This window comes from Camelus dromedarius, chromosome 29, assembly GCF_036321535.1.
Source record: "Camelus dromedarius isolate mCamDro1 chromosome 29, mCamDro1.pat, whole genome shotgun sequence".
Classification (NCBI taxonomy): domain Eukaryota; kingdom Metazoa; phylum Chordata; class Mammalia; order Artiodactyla; family Camelidae; genus Camelus; species Camelus dromedarius.
In genome coordinates this window covers 27,624,354-27,644,151 of record NC_087464.1, presented here as the reverse complement: position 1 = coordinate 27,644,151, position 19,798 = coordinate 27,624,354, and the positions used below count along the sequence as shown (strand labels likewise).

The 19,798-nt window shown below is 56.2% G+C and overlaps 1 protein-coding gene across 1 annotated transcript in view; it reads right to left on the bottom strand.

The window, feature by feature from the left end:
* Positions 1 to 880: 880 nt before the first annotated feature.
* ITGA11 (integrin subunit alpha 11) overlaps positions 881 to 19,798 on the bottom strand; it is a 111,469-nt gene continuing 92,551 nt past the window's right edge. Inside the window, exons 19-30 of the mRNA XM_064480790.1 lie at positions 16,706 to 16,791; positions 15,694 to 15,901; positions 13,601 to 13,699; positions 12,032 to 12,108; positions 10,282 to 10,371; positions 9,481 to 9,571; positions 8,166 to 8,279; positions 7,867 to 7,953; positions 6,397 to 6,507; positions 6,180 to 6,275; positions 2,905 to 3,018; positions 881 to 2,222 (exon numbers count right to left, since the gene is read on the bottom strand). Of these exons, the coding sequence (XP_064336860.1) occupies positions 2,151 to 2,222; positions 2,905 to 3,018; positions 6,180 to 6,275; positions 6,397 to 6,507; positions 7,867 to 7,953; positions 8,166 to 8,279; positions 9,481 to 9,571; positions 10,282 to 10,371; positions 12,032 to 12,108; positions 13,601 to 13,699; positions 15,694 to 15,901; positions 16,706 to 16,791 (1,245 nt within the window). The 3' untranslated portion in view covers positions 881 to 2,150. The remainder of the gene's footprint in view (positions 2,223 to 2,904; positions 3,019 to 6,179; positions 6,276 to 6,396; positions 6,508 to 7,866; positions 7,954 to 8,165; positions 8,280 to 9,480; positions 9,572 to 10,281; positions 10,372 to 12,031; positions 12,109 to 13,600; positions 13,700 to 15,693; positions 15,902 to 16,705; positions 16,792 to 19,798) is intronic.

The following is a 19,798-nucleotide window of genomic DNA, read 5'->3' as shown; positions in this document are numbered from 1 at the left end:
TACGGCTACACATGGCAATTTTTTAAAATGTGAATGCCAGTCTCTAAGGTCAGGTTTTGCATGAAAGCATCCTCTCAGAGTCGGTGCTGTTTGACAGAAGGCTGGGTGCCAGATCTCACAATGCACTTTGGGGTGTGATGTTAGCGATCCTCCTTTAGCCAGGCTGCTCCGTTCATATGGGTAATGACTCAGATGAAAGATGATTTTAAAATGTTTCCCTCTCATTTTGGTTTCACCATTTGAGAAAAAATATTCCCATAAAAAGTGACTTCATATCAATTCCTTCTATGCCCTCACTAAGCCCTCCTCAGGCTGGGCTAGAGTGACAGCCTGGCTTGGGAGAGAGCAGTCCTGGGATTAGTCTGGACTTTGGTGTGGAACCTAGGGCGAGCTCTTAAATTCTCCGGTTCTGATCACCTCCTCTAAGGGGGAACTGGACCACGTAACTTCTAAGGTTCTACCGGCTTCCTGAGATTCCAATGGCAGGAGAATAGAATGGAGACAACTTAATGTAAGAGTAGCCTGTGTGTAAAGGTGAAGAAACTTGCGGTCAGGGCCTGAAAGTCAGTACTGAAGTGCTAGCCTAGGGAAGTCTGGGGGGGCTTGGGAACAGACACTAGTGGGTAGAAGCTACAGTGACATGTGGGTTTCAAACATCCAAACTGACCAAAGATGGAAGGGGTCGGCCTGGGAGGGAGATGTCCATCCAGGCCAGGCAGCCACTGGGAGGGGATGCTGCAGGGGGCAGAGGGGGGACAAGTCCCTTCCCAACATTTAGAGACAACGGCAAGGAAGCAGGGAGCCCCTCATCCACCTCCTGCCTTCAGAGTGCGGCTCGCTAGGACACGCTCTGCCCACAAAAGGGATGTCAGCCTCTTGGTTGTTTTTAAACATTGTGTTTTTTTTTAATTTCTTAAAAATATTTACGACAGTAAAGGTCGTACTATGTGACAGGGGACAGATGCCTTTGACGTATCCCCCTTTCATTTCTACCTCAAAACAAGGTTAAGGCATAAATTACTCGGCTGGGCACCAGGCGTGCCTCTTGTCCTGGGGTGCTGTCATTGGTGGTACCACTTGTCCCATGGGCTGGCAGATCAGACATCTGTTACTGAGGTTGCTCCAGGGGTGCCTGCACCGGCTTTATCTGGTGCGTCCCAGAGAGGACCCCTCTGCGCCGGTCCAGCCCTTCTCCTGGGCCTGGGCGATGGCTGGGCAGAAGGGAGGAGCGGGAGACTGTGTGTGTGTGTGTGTGTGTGTGTGTGTGTGTGTGTGTCTAGGGAGGGGTTGGTGCAGGGAGGGGAGGGGGAGTCTCCCCACCCCTCACTGCCGCCAGGCATGCAGCCACACCAGCGCATTGGGACAGGCCGCCTGGGAAGAAGTGGGAACGCAGAGCCCTGGGGACTGCGTCATCCACACGCTTCCCACCAGGCACCCAGGAACTAAAGCTGCAGGAGGGGCGGACCTGCGGCGGGCACGTGGGTGGCAGTCAGTGTGAACGCATGGTTGGGGGTGGGGGGGAGAGCCCACCCCCCTCATCTTGGTGGGCACCGGGATCCTAGGTCCCTGCGGCCGGTCTGGCACAGTCTCTGAGCATGCTGGGCCAGTGGTTGTCAACACCAAGCCCTTCATTCAGGGGGCATTCTGGGGACCTGTCTCTGGTCTGGGGTGACTTGGGAACCATTGGCAGCATGGGGGTGGGAGGACAGCGCAGAATTGAGATCTGCTGTCCCACTGGGTCCTGCTGGAGCTAGAGGTCTGGAGAGTGCAGAGAGGGTTTGCATTTGGAGTCGGCCTCTCCACATGTCTTCTGAGGGTGGGGTGGTGGTGAGTTCCTAGCACCTTAGTAGTGGAGACAGCAAATGCCCCCACAGAGCCTGGGGGTGGCTTTGGGGTGTGCCTTGGGAGGGTCCCTTTAAATCCTAAGGGATCTGTGTTGGAGGAGCAGTGGCCTCCCAGTAGGACAGTCCCTCTTGAAACTGGCTTGAGTTCCTTTCAGAGGGAGCAGACTTGGTCTCTCAGGAGATGAGGTCAAGTGCAAAGTGAGCTGGCGTTCTCTCCACCCCGGCTCGGTGGGCCACGGGCCTGGGCCTGCACCCTGCCTGGGCTGGCGTCCTGGCCCCCATCAACTCACAGCCTCCTCCAGAGCCTCACTCCAGCACTGTGGAGGTGGGGTTCAGGCTGGCCTCCCTTCTGCGCTTGGCACTTCTAAAGAAGCCGAGCTGTGAGGAGGCAAAGGGAGAAGTCTCAGGGGTGGGCAGGGTGGACAAGGTCTGTCTCCCACCTGGATCTCCCTCCACTAACACTCCTAAGGCTTCTTTCCTCAGAAGGCTTGCCTGAACACCCCAGCTCATGCCGAGTCCTGCCCTACCAACCACCAGGCTGCACAAGGGGCCTCTGAACTGGTGACGGGGAGGCTGGAACTGAGTGGGTGGAGCCCGTGTCCAGCAGTCATGGTGTCTGACACTGCCTCAGTCAACACCCCTCTCTGGCCCTCCCTCACCTCATCTACAATAGGGCGTTGAGACCAGGGTTTCTTAACCAGAGGTGCAGAGACAGAGAAGGGCTTTGGGGGGCTTGTTCACAGCCTGATGTGGCTGGAGAAATTCTGTGTTTGTGTGTGCTTGCTTTTCTCTTACCAGAGGAACCCTAGGTTTCATCAGGTTCTCAAAGGGACCCACAAAAGGGTTGGAGCCATACACAGGCTGAGTGCCCTCTGCTGGCCCTAGCCACCTGCCTGCTGTGGAGGAGCCACTGGAGCTGGCAAGTTCTGGGGAGGAGGCTGGGTGGATACCAGCTCCCATGTGGAGAACAGTGGGGGACGGGCCACAGAGCTCAGAGGCTGGAGCCCAGGCCTGGAAAGCCAGGAGGCTGCCCCTCACCATGCCGCCCCGGGGCCCTCACCTTCCATAACGCCAGGACCAGCAGGGCCAGCAGCAGGAGGCCCCCAAGGGTGCTGCCCACGACAATCCAGATGGGCACTTGATAGTCCTCTTGCTTGGAGATCTCAAATGTGACCTGCAGGGGAGGGTGGGGCCCAGTCAACATGACTACTGTTCTGGGGTCCCAGGGCCGGGGGCAGCCTGGGCAGGGCGGGAGGGCAGCAGGCAGTTGGCACCTGGTGGGAGAGTTGCATCCCCTTCCTCAGGGAGATGCTGGAGGGATGGGTGGCACCCAGCCTGCAGAGAGGCCTCAGAGCGCCCAGCCCAGCCCAGCGGACACTGAGGTAGGTGACCTGGATCCTTCCTTCTCTTGCAGACACTTCCTGCCTTTGGCCTTGGGCCACTCCCCCGTCCCTGTTTCTCCTCCTACCACATGGGCTGCTCTTTCTTGTTTTCTTCACTGCTTCCTCACCATCTTCCAAACCTCTAAACATTGGTGTGCCCCATGCTTCCGTCCTGGGCCCTTTTCTTTACCTACAATCACTTGCTGGTGAACTTGGGGCTGACTTATGGAGCAGGGACAGTGGGCACAGCACCCAGCCTTTAGGGGTCCACAAAAATGTTCTAATTCCTTTTAAAGTTAGAATCAAAAGGTGAATGTAGTCTGGCCTGGCTTAAATTTGTCTTTATACAGACTAAGTTATGAAATAATAATTAAAAACATCTTTTCGTTTTGTTTTGCTTTTGTTTATGGAGGATGGCCCTGGAAGCCCCAGCGCAGGGCTGGGCAAGCTCACGCAGCTCTGGGGCTGGGACCACCCCGGGCCGGCTGGCGTGCCTGCACTTCCACCTTCTACCTGCAATTGCCACTCCATCGCAGACTCATGCCCGACTGTCCACTCGGCCTGCCTGGCATCTTTAACGGGTCCCCAAACAAACCCTTAATCTCACTCCTCATCCTCCAACGTCTTTCTCATCACAGCAAACGGCGGCCTTGTCCTTCCTTGCTCTGGCCAGGAAACTTGTGTTGGTCACTGACTCTTACCTTCACACCACATGGGCTCCAGCAAGGTCTGTGTGCTCTACCTTTGAAATGGCCAGAACGTGGCCACTCCTCCCACCTCCAAGGCTGCCTCTCTGGACTCAGCCTCCTCCCCCAACAGGAGCCGTTCGGCTGCCCCTCTGTGGCTGCCTTGATTCATACAGCCTGCTCTTGGGACACCTGCCAGGGCAAGGGGACTTGGTCTTTGGTCTGCTCAGTCCCCCATGTCTTCCCCACTTATTCAGAGTGAACACAGAGTCCTTGTCCTGGCCGGCGAAGCCCGGCAGCCTCCACCCCGTTACCTTGCCAGCCTCAGCTCCTGCCCTGCCGCCTGTGCTCTCTGCTGCAGTCCTCCAACATGTGCAGAATATTCCTGCTTTTGGGCCTTTGCTGTTCCTTCTGCTGGCAGGCTCCCTTCCCAGCCCACCCTTGGTCACCAGGTCATACCTCTGCATTCTCCCTCATCTCTGCCTCATGTCCTTTATGGGAGGGGCTGTCTGCAGTCTCCCCATATAAAAAGCACACCCTGCTCTCCCGCTTGTGTGCCTGCATTTTGCTGGGCGGACCTTATCAACACGGACCTTATACATACTGATGTTCATTGCCTTTTCCCCCATCTAGGGGGTCAGCTCCTGGGAGAGCAGGGGCTTATCTGTCTTGCTCAGTGCTCTACCCTCAGCGCCTGAAACAGTGCCTGGAACAAGCGCCGAGTGCCTGAAGGAACACACCCCATGCAGCACGGTACCGCCCGGCTCGGCCACGGCCTCTGTCCAACTTGAGGCAAGTCTGCTCCCCTTCTGCCGTCTCTTACACACACAGCCTCAGTTTTCGTATCTGAAAAAGGGGCATGGGGACGTGCCTCACGGCGCTGTGAGGGCGAGCAGAACACATGGCACGTCTGTTACCGTGCTGGGCACACAGATAGGGCTCAACGAATGGCAGGTCTCTTACATGCTCTCTCTCCGCCCCTGAAGGCCGGGACCTTGCTCTGACTTCCCACACCAGTACCTCGCACAGAGCCAAGCCCACAGGGGCTTAAATTGGGGGTTTCTGGATTTCCAAAGAGAGTGAGGAGTTTGGGGGGTTGGTGGTGGGAGTGGGAGAAGGAGACATCACTTGAACCTGTAAATGATCCGGGAACGAGTGCGGAGAGTAGGGTGGTTTGTGTGCCTGCCCCACGTCTCTTCTCACCTGACCGCCTGGAAAGTTCCAGCATGTCTCTCAGGATTCAGTTCAAGAGGACCGCCCCTGACCCCAGCACCTGTGCTCAGCCCAGACTGCACCCACACCTTGTTGCCCTCGCCCACTTGTCTGCTTAATGGATCTCTGTATCCCCTGGGGAGCCGGAACTATGGCAGGAACAACCAGCAATGCTGAAGGGTAAACAAATTAAACTGCTCCTCTGAAGCGCTCCCTGAGTGCTGCTTCTGGGCTTCTGCCTGCGACCTCTCTGCCTGGCACACCCCAGCCCTGCTTGTGACCTATATTTGTGTTTTATAAAGGTCTTCCTGACCAGGCTCATTTTGCTCTCCAGAGTCTGCTGGGGTGGAGCTGGGGGTTAACTGAGCATCTCGTATGGGACGTCCACCTGGAGCCCGGGCTGCGGTTTGGGGATGTGGCCAGTGGAGGGCAGCAGCGCCACACACCCGAGATGCCCGTCTCCTTCCAGGGAACCAGGCTTCCTTCATGAGGCAATTTCTCATCCTCCCAGAGAGCACTGCACAGAGCCTCACCCCTTTCCTGGACCCTGATTCAAGCCAGTCTGATCTGCGACAATCCAGTTTTACCCACTTGGAAGAGGGCCCCAACAGAGAGATGTCTAGTGTCCCCCAACCTTCACAAACCCAGTTCATTCTAGACGTCATTCATTAGGTTTGTGGTGCGGGTGGGTGGGGAGGGGAGGGTTGGGTGGTCATTCTAGGCTGCCACTGCCCAGGCAGCGTCGCCGCCGCGAGGCAGGCAGGCCTGCCTGGGCTGCATTTCCACCTCCTCGAGTGTCCCTCCTGCTTCTGCCTCCCTGGGGCCGCTGTGGAGCCGAGCCTGGCACCCCCGAGGCACAGGGTGAGTGCCTCTTTCTGGCCCTCTCCCACTTTTGCCCCAGCAGCCTGTTTATCTCCATCTCCCTCTCTTCCGATGCTGCGCTGACTGCTAGCAGGCCCGTCGGTCTCTCTCCTGCGGAGGGTGGAGGAGGAGGCCACCCCCCCCCCCAGCCGGCCTGGCCCAGCCCGGGGTCTGAGAGGTTCCCAGGTGCTCACCTGGCGGCTGGGATCCTCCTCGCGGAAGATGAAAGGGCTGTGGAACTGCCTCTGCAAGGCTGCATGGACCGTGATTCTCATCAGCTTGTACTTGAGCTGTGTGATCAGAGGTCGGGTCAGGAGCTGCCCACCTGCCGCCTCTACCCGGGAGACCCCACACCCCGCACCTGCCTCCTTCCCTCGCTTCCTTCCAGCCTAGGCCCGGAGCTCTACTTACTGCCTTCAGGGACCTCAGCCACAGGTTCCCCAGCAGGTGGAAACTGATTTCCTGGTTGGGGGCCAGCCTCACGTTGCAGTTGATGGAGACGACGTCAGAGTTGCTGTGATTCTGAAAGAGAAGGTGAGTCTCGGGGGTGAGCGGGGGGTTGGCCAGCAGAGAGATGGCCATCTACCATTGCCCACCTTGACCAAGTGGGGTTCTGCTGCTGGGGAAGGAGGGGCAGAGGACATGGGACCAGGAAGGAGGCGTGGGGTGGGGGACACAGGGGCTGGGGCTGCCAGGGAATGGCTGGAGGACAAGGTGAGGATGGCACATCCGATGTGCCATTTGAAGTGTGTATAACTGGGCGTCTTCCAGGAACAGAACTTTGGTTCAACATTAGGGAGCCTATAAATGTCATCACCATGTGAACATATTAAAGAGAAGACGGTAAGGTTATTGCAACAGACGCAGAAAGAGCATTCTAGGAAATCTAACTTCTGTTTATGATAAAAACGCCCAGGGAACTTCCTGAATTGGAATAAGGATGTTTATAAACAAACCTATGGCAAGTACCGTATTTAATAGTGAAACATTAAAGCAGTTTCTTTAAAGTCAGGATCAAGACAAGACTGTCATCACTTCTATCTACCACTTCCCCGGAGGCCCAGCGCAGCGAGATGAGAGGAACACTGTAAAAGCACTGGGTGGTAAAACCGAAACTATGGTTACCTGCAGATGATGCCACTTAATAGAAAATCATCAGATCATTAGAGTTTATTAGGTTAAGCATATTTGGGTGGCTCTCTTGCAGCCACCTCAACCCCACCTAAGCTCAAGTCTCCAGCAAAGCGCCCGACACTCCAGAGATGCTCTGTGTGAGGCACTTGTTTGGGGAAAATAAAATGAAAACAGCTAAGACTTCTGTTTGGGTGAGGAATAGTGAAAGCATGCTCAGAAATTGGTCTGTGGGGACAGAGGCAGCCCTGGGAACAGAAACCTGGACGCTAGCAGGTCTCTTGGGGAGGGCATTGGGAGTTGAAGTTGGGCGGCTTTCCACCTCCGGGGGCAGCGTGGCCCTGGCTGACGGGGTCCCTGTTCTCCAATACAAGCCCTGTGTGGTCTGGCCCCCATGGAGCTGCTCCGTCTGGTTCCCTCCCCTGCCCTCTGCCTGTCCGTGTCCCACTGGCCCCTTTAGGCACAAGTGTGAGTCCATGGTCCCTGTCCTTTACTCAAGGTGGTTTGCTCCACTGCTGCTCACTTGACACACATCCTGGCCTCGTTGCCTGGCTTCTTCGCCCTCAATCCTGTGTCTCCCGGAGGGTGGTGAGCTCACTAAGGGCAAGAAGAATTTTTTCCTTACTCTCTTTCTTCTTGGGTTGAGGCTGGGACATAGAGGTGCTCGACAAGCTCTTATTGACAAACTGTTGGAGAGAAACAGTCCTGGAGCTCAGGCAGCCCCCCTCTCCTGGCCCCGGGGACACTCACCAGCTGCGGGGCACGACTCATGTCTTCCTCCGTTGGGGCAAGCCGATACTCAGTGCTGTTCCCCCAGATGTTACAGGACGTGTTCGCCTGCACAAGGACACACACAAGCAGCCTCACCACCAGCACTGGCAGACTCGGCGTCCCAGACATGGTGTCCCAGACATGGTCCTTTCTCCTCCTCACCCTGGAAAAGGCCCAGCTGGCCCTGGGCCTGGGAGAAGGAGCTGCAGACACGCCTAGGGGCATGTCTGACTCCTTCTGGTCCCCTCCACTCGGTCGGCTCCCTGGGGCCTGGGTACCTGGTCCGTGAGGAAGTCCCTCAGCATCAGTAGGCGGTTGCCGCCCCTGGTGGCGATGGGAACCGTGACCTTCATCATCACTCCATGGATGGGGAACAAGCCCAAGTTCTGGATCTGTGGCCGGAAAAGGGGAGGTGTCAGTACACGCAGCAGAAGCTGGAGGGTAGAGGATGAGGTCCATGGGGGCGAACCCCACGCCTGACCCTGGCCAGGCTTGGGAAGCAGGCCCCTTCAAGCCCCCTGGTGTTTTCATGGTCAATGCTTTAAAGCTCTTCCCTCTCTTGGCGATGGGCCACTGGGGGCCATGAGGCTGAAACAAGGGTTCCTTCCCTTTTTAACCTCTCTGGGCTGTGGTGCTGGTGGCCACCCTGTACAGAGGTTGGGGTGGAGACAGTGACAGCAATCAATTTATTATAAGAGATAATCACTAACTGATGAAAGATGGAAACAGTGAGTGAGTTCACATTCGAGCCGTTAGAGCCGCGGTGATTACGACTGGGGCTTTGGAGTCAGAAGGTCTGAGCACGTAACCCGGGGCTGCGGCCACAGATGTGCCGCGTGGCCTTGGGCAGGTGACTAACCCTCTCCTAGGTGAGCCATCGAGGCATTTGCATGTTTCCGCTGTGCCTGCTCCCAGCTCTCACCCAACAGCTCAGGTCTGGGGAGGCTGCAGGGCCCATTGTGGCAGAGACTCTAAACTGCCTCCAATTCTCTTTCTCCCTCCTTCCTTGGTGACAGAAACAAAGAAAAAAAGGCACATTTCCTAGCCTCTCTTGCTGATAAATCACACCGTTCTGGACAATGAGAGGTAACTGGAAGGATGAGGAATTGTCAGGGAGGTTCCTTAGCAAGGAGACGCCTGGCCTGCTCTTTTGCCCTTCCTTTTTCCTAGAATGAGGATGTGATGGCTGGAGCTGCAGCCACCTTGGATGATGAGGTAAACTTGAGAGGCTGATAATCACAGGTTGAGGGTGGTGGAACAGACAGAAGGAGACTCGATCCTGAGTGACTTTGTAAAGCTGCCAACTCTGGACTTCTTTTATGGGAAAGAATAAACCCCAGGGCATTAAAGACCACTGTTTTTTAAAAAAAAAATGTTTTAAAAATTACATGTAGCTACGCCTAATCTTCACTGACACATCCTCCCAGTCCAGCCCTGTTTTTTCTGGATGAGGACTGAGAAGCCCAGAGAGGGGAAGGGACCTGCCTAAACTCACACAGCGAGTGGCTGGCAGGGTGGGGCAGAACTCCAGACACTAGCAATGATTCCAGATTCCTCCCCTCCCCAGTGGGGGATCCTCCCCTCCAGCCTCACCTTGAAGACACAGCTGAAGGGAGGCCCGAGGCCATGGTATCTTTCCAGCGAGCTGTTGGGCTTGACCTCATAGTGGCTCAGGCTGCTGCTCCTGCGGGGACAGAGGACAGGGCCGCCGTGAGCTCAGTCAGTGTTGGCTACATGGGTAAACGAACGAAAGAGGTTGTGGGCCTGTGCCTGCCTACCCTTGCACCATAAAAAGATAGATTTCCTCTTGTGTCCACTGGGAGAGCTGTGTTGGGAAGGACTCCGAGGCTCAGCGGGGATAAACTCGGAGATCGGTTAGCAAGGTCTGCCTCGTGTGTGGGCGAGGCCGGGGCCAGAAGAGCCAGTCATTGGCCACCCCTGCCCTCGCCTCCAGCACAGGGACAGGGTCTCTTTTGATCATGAGCCCGCCCACTGTGCCCTGTCCCAGCCTCTAGCAGCTAGCAGTGGCCGTGGGGTCCTGAACTTTCTGTCGGTCTGTCTGCTGTCACCTCCTGACTTCCCCATCTGCCTGGGAACTCTCAGGGGGCAAACTGGGGACCAGATGCAGACCAAGGGGGCGGGTGGTGGGAGCAGTCTGCTCTTTGGGGAGGAGCAGGCCTTACCACTGTTTTAAAATTCCCTGCAGACCATGTGCCCACACATAGGCTGCACCTGGGGTGATACTGCCTGCTGCCCCAGCCCTCCCACCTCAGCCTGCGGGGAGCTACCCGGGGGCCAGGTCTGTGTCTCCTCCCTCCTCTGTGCAGACACCGCCTCCCCTCCACGGATGAGGGGGCTGCGCTCTCAGGGACATGCTTGGGGCCCTTGACCCACCTGGTGAAGAGGACGTCAGCCTCGTACTTGAGGTGGAAGCGCAGGAGGGCCGTGTTGTCTCCCTTGGTGCTGTCCTCCTCGTCACTGTCACTGCAGGGAGAGCCAGCAGTGCCCAGTCAGGCAGGGGCAGCCCTCCTCCACACAGCGCCTCCGACGGGCTCAGAGCAGCCAGAGGGACCCAGGTCAGGCTGAGAAGGAGCATCCCAGCTCTCCTGGGACCGATGCACCAGCACAGCCAGCCAGGAGGGCATGGACACATCCCCCAGGAGGGGAGGCCCGGGGGGCAGGGGGGCATGGGAGCTGGACACCTCCGCTTTTCCTGCCGTCTTGGTGGGCGCAGCACATCTGGGCCGGCCCGGGGGCAGAGAAAGGCTTTGGCTGGGATTTGGAAGGATCGCGCCAGCATGGCCACGACTGCCTCTGTGCTCTCCTCGCTGGGGGAGATGACGCCTGTGGGGAGAGGCTCTGCCCAAGGAAGGGAAGGAGCCTGCGGGATTCACAATGGAGCATTTTTCTATTTACCCTTGAACTGTCCCTCCTGAGCTGTCTTGGGGTAGGGCAGCTGAGGGTGCCCAGCTGCCTTGAGAAGGCCGGAGAGTGAAATTCAGAGACATTAGAGGGAGTTCTGCCAAAAATGCATCCCTTCTGAGCACCATGAACTACTGGGGAAAATAATTTTAGACATAAAAAGATACGATTTCTGCTCGTTCCATACACTAAGTCTGATTTCCTTTGGAAGCCTTACCCCAGATAGGTGTTTAGTTAGAAAGGGGACACCTGACACACACAGATGCCCAGTGTCCCCTCCCGTACCCGCCTCACTCACAAGCACCCATCAACACCCACACTGCCCAGGCCGTTGCACCCAAGGTCATTCATTTCTCAGTGAGAATAGACTGTTTTCTAAGAGGGAGGCTTTAAGATATCAAAACAGCTTGAAAACTTCGCTTCCTGTGAAGTGAGAATTCCGCCGAAGTGCACAGCATGGCTAGCTACAGCCGGACACAGGCACGAGCTGGCACGATGATTCCTGGGGCTCCCGTGACCGCTGACTTGTTTGTGCGCGAGTGTGTGTGTGTTGGAATCTTGGTGCTCAGTTTGCCTACAGTATTTATTTCTCAGTTTGGGCTTACAAAGGCCCAGAGCAGCCAGAATCCCTCCTCGCCTCTGTGTGTTTATCACTGATTTGGATGATTCAAGCTGCCTCAGGGAGGCCTGGGAGACAGACAGACAGACCTACACAGAGTAAGGGAAGGACTTTTAAAATGGGACGTTTCCAAGGGCAGAGAAGTGACCAGGACAGAAAGAGCACTGGATAAGGAAGAGGAAAATTAGTGTTTAGCTCCCAGGGGTACGATTTACATGCTGTGTGTTGTTGGGAAATACACTCAACCTCTCTGAGCTCTCCTTTTCTTACTGGTAACTTGGGAGGTGGGGTGGGGAATAACCCTTGCTATACCCATCTTAAAGGGTTGCTATAAGGACTGACTGAGAAATTGCCTGCACAGTGCTTTGTAACTGTGGGACTTTTGAATAACTGCTACATAAGCTGCTATATAAAGGAGAGGGTATGATTACTTATATCCAAGCTGCCCAAGAATAAGAATAATAGCAGCACGGTGGGCAGCAGGTCAGCCAGGACTGGGGGACTGACCCAACCACTGGGTTGGGGCAGGGAGGAGCAGTTTCCAGGGGTAGAACAGGGCACAGGAGGGAGCGGGGAGGGAAGAGGAGTGGGCAAGGCCCTGACCTGCCCGCTGTGAGCTGGATCTCCAGGTAGTGCAGGAAGACGGACTTGCTGAACTCGAAATCTAGACGGAAAGCCACCTGCAAGGAAGAAACTGATGTAGCCTAGGTGGCTGGGACCCGCCCTGGCCCACGCCTTCCAGCCCTGCCCCTTGGCTGGGCCCCGCTGGCAGGGAATGGGCTGGGGGAAGGGAGGACCAGGCGCTGGAGAATGCGCTGAGCCTGGGGGCTGTGGAGGGGACGCAGCCAAGGTCAACAGCTCCCAGTGGAACTCCTTGGCTGTGGGGCCAGCCCTCTGCCACCTCCTTTTTTGTTTTTAACTACAGGAGACTAAAAGGCAGGAAGTCCGACCTCAGACTCTTTCTGCAGAGATTTCTGGGTGGGGGACTTGGGGGCAGGAAGGGGAGATGGCCGTCACCACACACTGCAGGATGTGGGGGCCGGAGGCAAGTGGTGAGACCCCCTCATCCACCCCCGTTCTTGCGCGTGGCGGGGGTGAGGCCCGCAGAAGGGCGACGTCTGTCCCGGCCACCCACCTGTCTCCCTGTCCAGCGGCCCTCCCGCCACCCTGATGGCCCAGGTCCTGTGTTCCCCTTGGCCTTCACCCCAGAGTAGGGCCTGGGCCCCGGACTGCGCCCTGTGACATCTGACCCTCTTTGCTGCCTTCTGGTGACTTGCCAGTGATCCTGGAGCTTTGCAGAGACCCCGTGTGTCCCTCCCCAGGTCTGACCTTCACAGGGTTTCTCAAGGAGTCCTCAAGGCCCCATTCTCCCTGAGCAGGGTAGTGGGGGGAAGCTTGGTCTGTGTGCTGCTTCCCCTGGGTCTTTAGCCAAGAGCCCCTGGGCTCGTCAGCACCTCACCCCAAAAACTACAACCTTGACCTACATCCCCCAGGAGGTTCCTTTATGAGGAGCCCTCACTCCCTCCCCCATCTCCTCCCCTCCCTCAGCCCTGCAGACCCTGCTCCTGGGAGCACACCGCTGCTCTCTAGCTGGCCCCTGCCTCAGGCTCCCCTCTGTCTGACTCCCACTTTACCAGCAGCTTGGCCTCAGTGAGGACTCCTCTTGCTCCAGAACCTGCAGTGGCTGCCTACTGCCCAGGGGTGAGGGGCAGACGCCCCCACAAGCTGGAGTCCACCTCCCTCTCCCAGTAATTGGCTTCTCCCTTCCCTACACCCTTTACACGGGCTCTTAAGTCCCTAGTAGGTGCTCAAAAGAAACATTCACCCCCCCCCCCGCCGTGCACAGCATGACAACAGAGGCTGGACGTTACATGTCAGGACACAGGAGAGTGGGACACTCGGCCACGAGGAGGTGGGAGAGAGGTGGGTGGGGGTGGCAGAGCCCCCCTGAGGCGACGGGGCCTGGCCCTCTCCTGGGGTGGGCTGTCAGCCCTGGGGTGGCTGGCTACTGAGGTCATTTGAATGCCCTTTTGTAGGAGAAAAAGCAACTTAGCTAAAAGCCAGCCTTAGGCCTCTCCATTCCCCGCCCTCCCATCTGTTCACTTCCACCTCTCTGGCCTCCATGAGCATCCCCAGGCTGCCCGGCCCACCCCACGGCGCCTCAGCCCCAACCTTGGCCGTGGCCCGGAAGAAGGGGTAGCTGACGTTGCAGACTTTCTTGCAGAGCCTCCGCTCCTCGCTCACACACTCGATGCTGCCGTCCGAGTCGTCCTGGGGGTGAGGGGACACCTGGCAGCAGTCAGAAGGAGCCCGACCCCCAGGCCTGGGGCCACCCTTGCCCTGCCCGCCTCCCCATCACCCTGGCCAACGCCGCTGCACAGCCTGCGGGTGCCGGGGCCCCAGGGGCCCTGGACGCTCTGGGGTACGGCTGGGTCCCCCGTGTGGAGAGCGTGGCGGGTGCAGGGCTGGGGACTGGCGTGGCGGTGTGGGTCGTGGAGACAGTGGGCAGGCGCTTTGTCACTCCCTCTGTACCAACCCCGGCGGCGGGGCTTGTCATCCGGCTTACAGGTGGTGTCGCTGAGACCCAGAGTGGGGGTAACCAGCTCAGACCATCAGAAGGTGGCCTTTTCCACTCAGGGTCCCCTTGCTTGATGGTAGGAGTTGGGCTGGGGGAGGGGAGCGCTGATCCCCAGTTGTGAGCATCTCCTGGCCTGGGGATGGATGTATCCGTGAAGGAGCCAGGCTGCAGGCTGGCCCCACTCCTGCACTGTGTGTACGTGTGGCTGGGGAGGGGCCCATCCTGCCTCCCCCAGGCCAGTGAGGAAGGGGAGGTGGCAGTCAGGACAGAAGGCCCGAAAGCTGTCCCACCCTGCACTCCAGGCTCCACACGGACACTCGGAGATCATGAGAACAGAGATGGTGTCTGAAGGGCCCTGGGATCCCCCAGCACCCACACACGGCAACAAAGCCCTAGGTTTATTCCACAAGCGTGTCTTGAGGGACTTCCACCTGCCCAGCCCTGGCCCAGCCCTGGGGACAGACGTGGCTGAGACGGGCACTTGCCCTCTGGGAGTTCAGGGCTACAACAGGGCAGCGCTCAGACAGCAGTGATTGCCACGGAGCACGCACAGCTGCAGCGGGGAGCTGTGGGGGCTGGGAGGCCCTGTGTGGCCTTTTGGGGCTTCAGGAAGCTACCCCAGAGAGTGTGGCATGGGGGCTACACTCTGTCGGGAAGTAAGGGCTCAGGAGCCGGCTGCTGGGCGGGACTCCTGCTCTGCCACTTGCTGGCTGTGTGGTCCTGTTCAGTCCATTTAACCCCCTCTTGCCTCGGTTTCCTCCTCTGTAAAAGGGGGACACCATCACCACCACCTCGTGGAGTGGTTGTGAGGGTGAAACATAAGGCAGGCATTGTAAAGGGTTACCCAGAAGGAGCAGGAGCCTATCAGGAAAGGAGGGGAGGGTATAGCTCAAGTGGTAGAGCACATGCTTAGCACGCACGAGGTCCCGGGTTCAATTCCCCAGTACCTCCATTTAAATCAGTCAGTGAATAAACCTGATTACCTCCTTCCTCAACAACAACAAAAGTTTAAAAAAGGAAAGGAGGGAGAGGGTCTCAGGCAGGGGCCGTGCAGGTGGGGCCTTGGTGTGAAAGGGCAGGTGTGCTGGGAGATGGGGCGCGGGCGGGGCTGCCATGGGACAAAGGGTGGGGGGTGAGGGCAGGAGCGGCAGGTGTGGGACGGGAAGCAGGGAAGGTCCTTGAATGCCACAAGAAGGAGTTTGGAAAGCAACTGGGAATGTTGGGAGGCTTTAAAGTGGAGAGAAATCGGTTCTGAATCTTGTTAGAAGGACCATTCTGAGAAAGCTTGGAGAATGAGCTGGAGGCAGAGGGTGTGTATGCAGGGGATGTGTGCGTGAGCGTGCGTATGTGCACGAGTGCACGTGCCTGTGTGCACGCGCGACCCTGACAAGGGCCAAGGGCACCGGGAGAAGGATATTCCTCTCTGTGGCTCTGAAAGTCTCAGACCTCCCTCTTCCCGTGGTTCTCAGCCTTGGCTGCACACTGACATCACCTGGGCAGCTTTAAAAGCACACTGATCCAAGCCCATCCAGCCCAGATCAATCAGAACGTCCTGGAGATGCCTGGACACAGGCATTTTTAAGCTCCTAGGTGATCATGATGTATAGCCAGGCCCCCTACCTGGACCCCTCCTTTCATGCCTCTGCCCTTCCCCTCAGGCAGGCTGGGCAGGCCACCAAAGTCTTACCTTCTGGATCAAGCTGGCAAACTGTAGGTTTGCTGACTGAGAGATATTGAGGACGGTACTGTAGGCGTTCTCACCCTTGTTCTCCAGTGAGGCCTCCACCGCCACCCGCCGCCGTGTGCTCTCTATGATGAAGACTGTGGTATCGAAGGACAGCGTGTACGCAGAGCAGTCCTGGGCAGGCTTCCTCAGCACCCTCTGGCAGTACTCCCTGCAGGAAGGAGACCAGCAGGAATCAGGCAGATGGAGTGGGGAATGCAGGAGAGAACTCACTGTGCATGTATCACCTCACCAATCAGCATGTTTCCCTTTTGGCTTTGGCTGCCAGGAAGCTCAGAGCTAAATATGGAGACAATCCTCTTCATTAGCCCAGATGGTTAGACTCTTTGCTTCTTCACCCTTCTACAAGGTTTGGATGTGCGCTTTCTACTTATTGTATATGTATCTTCTATTTAATCATCTCATAGCTGGATAAAAATTGAGTATAAATTACTTGAAAATATATTATATAAACTTAAAATAGGATCATTATTTCTCCTTGTCTGCTACTTTATTTCCTCCAGGGGATTATGGGTACCCTGCTCATCCTTACTAATTTCCTTAGCATTGAGCCCATGCAGTCAGTCAATGGACTTCAGAGGTCACCTAGTCTGGGGGCTGGAGGATGAACACCCAGAACTCTAGGTCTTCAGCCCCTTCCTTTTTCTGTGGTTTGTAGTGTGGACTCCAAAGAAAGGAGCCCTTTTCTAAACAAAGTTTGAGGAGGTTGGATTAGACTAATTAGTATTCATTTTACAGACGCAGTAACTGAGGCCCAGAGAGGGCAAGGGACTTGCCTGAGGTCGCACAGGAGTTAGAGGCAGAGCCTGAGCTAGACCCACACTCCAAGTTCAGTGTTTGGTCCACACTGCCTATGACTGCACACGCAGGATTGTTACTCAGGGCCCTGGGAGCCCAGATCCACCAGCAGGGGAGGGGAAGGAGTCAGGGTTGGGGTGAGGCGAAGCCAGCTCACATGGCAGTGGGCAGGTCACTGTGGGCATCCAGCAGGAGGTCAGGGACACAGTGCTCATCCTCGTTGCAGCCATTCCAGAAGGGCACCTGGGCCAGGAAGAGACAGGTATGGGTGGCTGGATAGGTGACCCACAGCCTCCACCCCCGTCTTTGCTGCAGGCCACCCCTCACCCCCATTGCACACCAGCCCCCCTCTCTGCAGCACTAGACATGGGCTTCATTTTTTTCTGCCCTTTTCACAGACACCATGCTGCTTTTTCTCATGGTTTTGTATAGATACTCCCTTCTTCAAAACATGGCTCAAAACTCAACTCCTCTTGGGTCTCCTTCAGTCCCTAACCGAGCCAGTAGCACAGGACACCCACGTACCCAGTTCCAGTGAACATTTATTGATCATTTACTTATTTACTGTGGGGATTAAGCTCTTTGGTACTAGGGACATGGGATGAGGAAGACACAGCTTCTGCTCAACTCATGGGGAAGATGAGCATGTGAACATATAATTACAGTGTGAAGTGTACCCAAAAAATCTGTACGAGGAATAGAAGGGGCAGAGGGGAGGAGACAATTACTCTGGTCTGGAGATGGTCACAGAAGGCTTCAGGGGAGTGACAGTAGGTCAGAGTTCTGAAGGATGACTGAGTTAGCCGGATGGACAAGGGGGAGAGGGGAGTCTGGGAAGAAGGACAAGCCCGTGCAAAGGTCCTGAGGCATGAAGCAACGTGGCCAGTTTGGGAAATGATGGCTGTTTAGTTTTGCTGTGGTAAGGGCTGCAGGAGATGGAGAGATGGGTGGGGTCACTTCTTACAGGATCTCGGGGGGCCATGTCTTGCAACTGATAAGAATGACTGACTGCTTCCGGCAGGGGAGTGTCCTCCCAGACTCCCAGACAGAAGGTTCCCTCTGGCTGCTGTGGGTGGATGGACTGGAAGGGTCAAGACTAGAGGCAGAGAGGCCACTGAGGAGACTGCTGTGATCCTCATGCAAGAGATGACAATGGTGTCGGTGCGGCAGTGTGTGTGGAGGGGAAGCAGGCTACGGGCCTCGGAGGCACAAGCAGCGGGACTTGGAGCTCATCAGGACTAAGGGAGAAGACAGCCCCTTAGCGGGAGGTGCTCCCCTCCTCCCTGGGGATGTTGGCCAAGCCTCCTTTTTGGTGTCTGGAAGGGTGGCTGTCCCATTCACTTACAAATGGAGGGGTTACATGGAGGAGTTCAGCTCAGGGTACACTGAGTTTGAAGTGCCTGTGGCCCACTCAGGGAAAAGCACTCGGGGCGGCTGGGTGTCCAAGAGCAGCCGGGAGTGCACCGTCCCTGCGGGAGCACAGCCCCGGCCCCAGGGAGGGGAACTGCGTGTCACCGAGGCCAGGCATATCTTACGTTCATTAACTTCTCCAAGGTGCGCTCCCTGGGCCTCACTCAGATCCATGCGCTCTTATTTTAGACATGTTTCTATCAAGCCTGCTCCCCTGACTCCCCCGCCACACGGTGGATCTGCGGCTTGAAGCAGCACGCTGCAACAGCAGGCAGCAGGGAAGGCAGCAGAGCCACGTGAAGGAGGGCAGAGTGACGGGACACTCTTCCAGACACCTGGGAAGCCCCCAGGGCTGCACTGTGTTCGGGGCCCACGTTCATCTTGGTGATTTCAAGTCTTTAACGAAAGAGCCCCACCGCTGCCCAGAGCGCTGCTTCAGAAGTAGGAAAACTAGATGATAGCCTTCTGAAAATTTCCCATCCACTTGATTAAAGGGGTAATTTAACGTGATTGGCAATCGTTATGCTCCATTGTATGGAACGGCTCATTCCCCTAAGAGGCAAAATTTCTTAGTGCTAGGACAGTGCTGGTACTGAGTAGAAGCTACAGAAGAATCTGTAGCAGAGTGACGGGAAGAAAGCTTCTAATTTGCTGGAGGCCAGAAATCTATATAAACAAGATTTTTAGAAATTTAGCTGCTACCCAAAGCCCTCAGTATTATGCCCAGGCTGTCTTTTTCCACTCTATTATTCACCTTTTCTTTACACATTCCCTTCACCCTGCTTTTTTCTCACTCTGGCTGTGCTATCAGCTCTCCTGGAATAAAAGCCCATCCTCCCCATCTCTGCGTATCTGAATCATGGGTATCATAAAGGTCCAGGGGGGTGCCACCTCCTCCAGGCAGTCCCCCTGGCCTATCATCTGATTGCTTGATGACACTTCCTGTGAGCTCACTCCCATCTCTGACTTGGCCCATGACCCTTATCACCACCTTGCATCCATACTGTCAGTGTCAGAGCAGAGTACCCTGTGCATTAGTCTGCATCCTGGGCTTCCATATGCTTATCGAATGAGTGACATGCACTCATTCACTTGCTATTGTGGCTTTGTGATTACTGTGATGGGAAAACATATTAAGACTCAGTGGATCCAGCTTTCCCATCTCCTGGCTCACAAATGAGGATTCCAGCTTTTCCAGACCGCCGTCTCTCCCCTCTCTTGACCTGCATTCTAAGTCAGCCTCGCTTATGCATTTGTGAAGCAGAACCAGGAGAAGAGGGACGGGGTGAAGGTTGAGGGGTGAGCGGTTGGATGTGGGAGGTCTGGGGGAAAGATGCTGGACGAGCCGAGGGGGTTGACGGGGGTGATGAGAGCAGAGGGGGATTTCAGAAGCCTTGCTTTGACTATACGGGGCTTTTATGTCAGAGAAATACAAGCAAGCACACAAGTAGTTCTGAAATTGTCGGCTGCCTGGATTCCACGTAATTCTCAGAGACATTGCTCAGAGGCTGGACCTCACACGTCATGGTCTTAAGAGCAGTGTGGTGTATTTTCAAGTTGTTTGCCAAATTCCCAGGGTTTATTCTGCCTGCTCTCCTCACACAGCTCAGACAGAACGGGTGACGTTTTCTCTGCCTGGGATTTATATGGAGTTGCAGAGGCAGGGAGCATCTGAGTAGCAGACACCAGAAAATTTGGATGCCCCTGGAGTCAGTGATTAGAAGATTTGATTTGGGGGGATAGGGTGGTATAGAGACAATGATGAGGCTAAAACCACTTATTTTTGGAACACCTGGATTTGGCTGGGAGGACTGTCAATCATTCGATCATTCAAGATGCA